At 36.5% G+C, this 2,595-nt stretch overlaps 1 protein-coding gene across 1 annotated transcript in view; it reads left to right on the forward strand.

Moving 5' to 3' along the window:
- The window catches only part of LOC110464088 (phosphotriesterase-related protein-like), a 23,813-nt gene extending 22,473 nt beyond the window's left edge, over positions 1-1,340 (forward strand). The window contains exons 7-8 of the mRNA XM_021519125.1: positions 265-482; positions 655-1,340. Coding sequence (XP_021374800.1) covers positions 265-482; positions 655-798 — 362 coding nt within the window. The 3' untranslated portion in view covers positions 799-1,340. The remainder of the gene's footprint in view (positions 1-264; positions 483-654) is intronic.
- Positions 1,341-2,595: the final 1,255 nt, after the last annotated feature.

Genomic DNA, 2,595 nt, shown 5'->3' on the forward strand with positions numbered 1-2,595 from the left:
AAGTGTTGTTTTAGTTGTTGTCAGTGACATCCAGTGTTGTTTTTGTCGTTGTAAGTGACATCCAGTGTTGTGTTTGTCGTTGTTAGTGACATTCAGTGTTATTTTTGTCATTGTTAGTGACATTCAGTGTTGCTTTAGTTATTGTTAGTGACATTCAGTGTTGTTTTAGTTATTGTTAGTGACATTCAGTGTTGTTTTTGTGGTTGTAAGTGACATTCAGTGTTGTTTTTGTCGTTGTAAGTAACATTCCATCTTGCCTTTCAGGAACAATCAGTGATGTGGATCTCCTTATAGAGTTTGCAAGACTTGGCTGTTACTGTGAGTTCGACCTATTTGGAATTGAAAATTCACATTACCAGTTTGCTGAAGATTTGGACATGCCCAATGATGCTGAGAGGATTAGACGAATCAAGTCTCTTGTGTATGCTGGGTTTGAGGACCGGGTTACCATTGCCCATGACATACACACCAAGATCCGGCTGGTAAGCATCACCAAATATAGACATACAATAATTTAATAAATGGTTTGGAAATGCTTATAAGAAGGTATTTTAAAAAATATCATAGGTTCCCTTTTACTTTTCGTGAAAAGGGGTTGTATAGATACTAGACAATACAGCACAAATGTTTTTAATAGAAGTCCTTGTGTTGCAGATGAAGTATGGAGGCCACGGATTCTCCCATATCCTGTTGAATATCCTTCCAAAGATGCAGCAAAGAGGAATATCCAAAGCAATTGCATACAAAATGGTAGCCGATAACCCACAAAGATGGCTGGCCTTTAATCCACCAAACTGACAGTTTATAAAGGTGGCTGTTTTATCATCCATCAAACCAATTATCAACAAAGATGGCTGGTATATATTCCTTTAACTGAAGCTTTGGTTGAATAATGCAGGCCTTTCTATGGATAATAAATTTGAATATATGAAAAAAATTAACACTAACCCTAATTTTACATGACCATATGACTATCTGATTGATTCTGTAAATTGATTATCCGTTTGACAGCTTTTACCTAATAATTTTATTGAATTATACCCAAGATGGCCAAGAATGATCACCAGCCAAAGTAGCTTACACTACCTATAACACCGATGTGAAGTCCCTTATGTATAGTTCCACATATATAGACTGTATCATTCTATACAAGTTACTAATAAGCAATGTACACAGCTTTGTTAAGCTGGTATTATACAAACACCAAGGCATACACATCAGGGGGTTCTGATTAAGGGCTCAGGATTGATACAAAGTTTTATTATAGCCATGCAATGTTGGTGCCCAGGATTGAACTTTACAATAAATCAACATCAGGATTCAGCATGAGCAGCAAACTCTTTTTTAGTTAAGTGTTATTAATATCTCTTTCAAGGCAGTACAAGACTATATCAATACTACGCTCACTGGTATTAACATGTGCAGTTCAGGTTTTCGGTACACTAATCTTTATTAGCGAAATGTCTATCTTCCATATGGTCTTCATTTCATAATAAAAATAATATACAACATTTTCATAGCGCCCTATATAATTTGTAAAATTACTCTAAAGCGCTTTACAACATATGGATACTAGTATTAGTTATAATTGTGAAACAAAAATGGCTTACAATCACCATTATATATTAAGCAAGAAGATAATCATCACAATGTGCACATAAATGAATAAATAAAGGGTGGTATGTACATGACGTCTGCAAAGAGTCTAAAATGAAGACGTGAAGACAAACGACATCATTGTCACTGTTAAACCATTCTTGTAGTAGTTTCTCTCTATTGGGGATAATAATGCGTTTTACTGTCAGTTTCCATTGTATTTATTAAAACAATATATCAGCTATATAATACTGGATATTCAAACTCCATCCGTATTTTCAAGTCTATTTAGAAAGCCTGAAATCCAACTTGTTTGTGGCCGTAGAAATATTTCTTTCGCTATTGTTTCGGGGTCAAATCTAGAGCTTATGTGTGCAATATGAAAAAACAGAGCATTTTTTTTTTTGCCAAAACATGAAAGGCAGTAGATACAGCATTCTTTGTACGATTGTGCAATATAATGAAAACGACCATTCAAACAGCTTAAATAAGTGCCGAGTAAAGGCATTGAGTCATAAATTTAGAAACTGACACTAGAAAAAACATGGTCAGTTAAATTTGTACTCCATAGTGCAGATGCCATATTCGGTCCTTGGTAAGATCTCAAATGAAAATCAGGTTTTTTAGCTCACCTGGTCCAAAGGACCAAGGTGAGCTTATGCCATACCCCAGCGTCCGGCGTCCGTCAACTTTACACTACTAGTCATGAACCACTGAGCGGATTTTAACAAAAAAAATTGCGGAGCATCCTTGGTTAAAGAAGAACCAATTTTGTATAAATGGTGGGTCTGGCCCCCCCAGGGGCCTGAGGGGCGGGGCCAAATAGGGGAAATATAGCAAATTCTTTAAAATCCTTCTTCTTCTGTAGGAATGAAAGGATTTGGTCCATAATTGGTGTGGAGCATCCTTGGGTAGTTGGGAACCAATTTGTATAAACTATGGGTCTGGCTCACCCGGGGCCTGAGGGGCGGGACCAAATAGGGGAAATATAGCAAGTTA

Source organism: Mizuhopecten yessoensis, unplaced genomic scaffold, assembly GCF_002113885.1.
Source record: "Mizuhopecten yessoensis strain PY_sf001 unplaced genomic scaffold, ASM211388v2 scaffold10959, whole genome shotgun sequence".
NCBI lineage: Eukaryota > Metazoa > Mollusca > Bivalvia > Pectinida > Pectinidae > Mizuhopecten > Mizuhopecten yessoensis.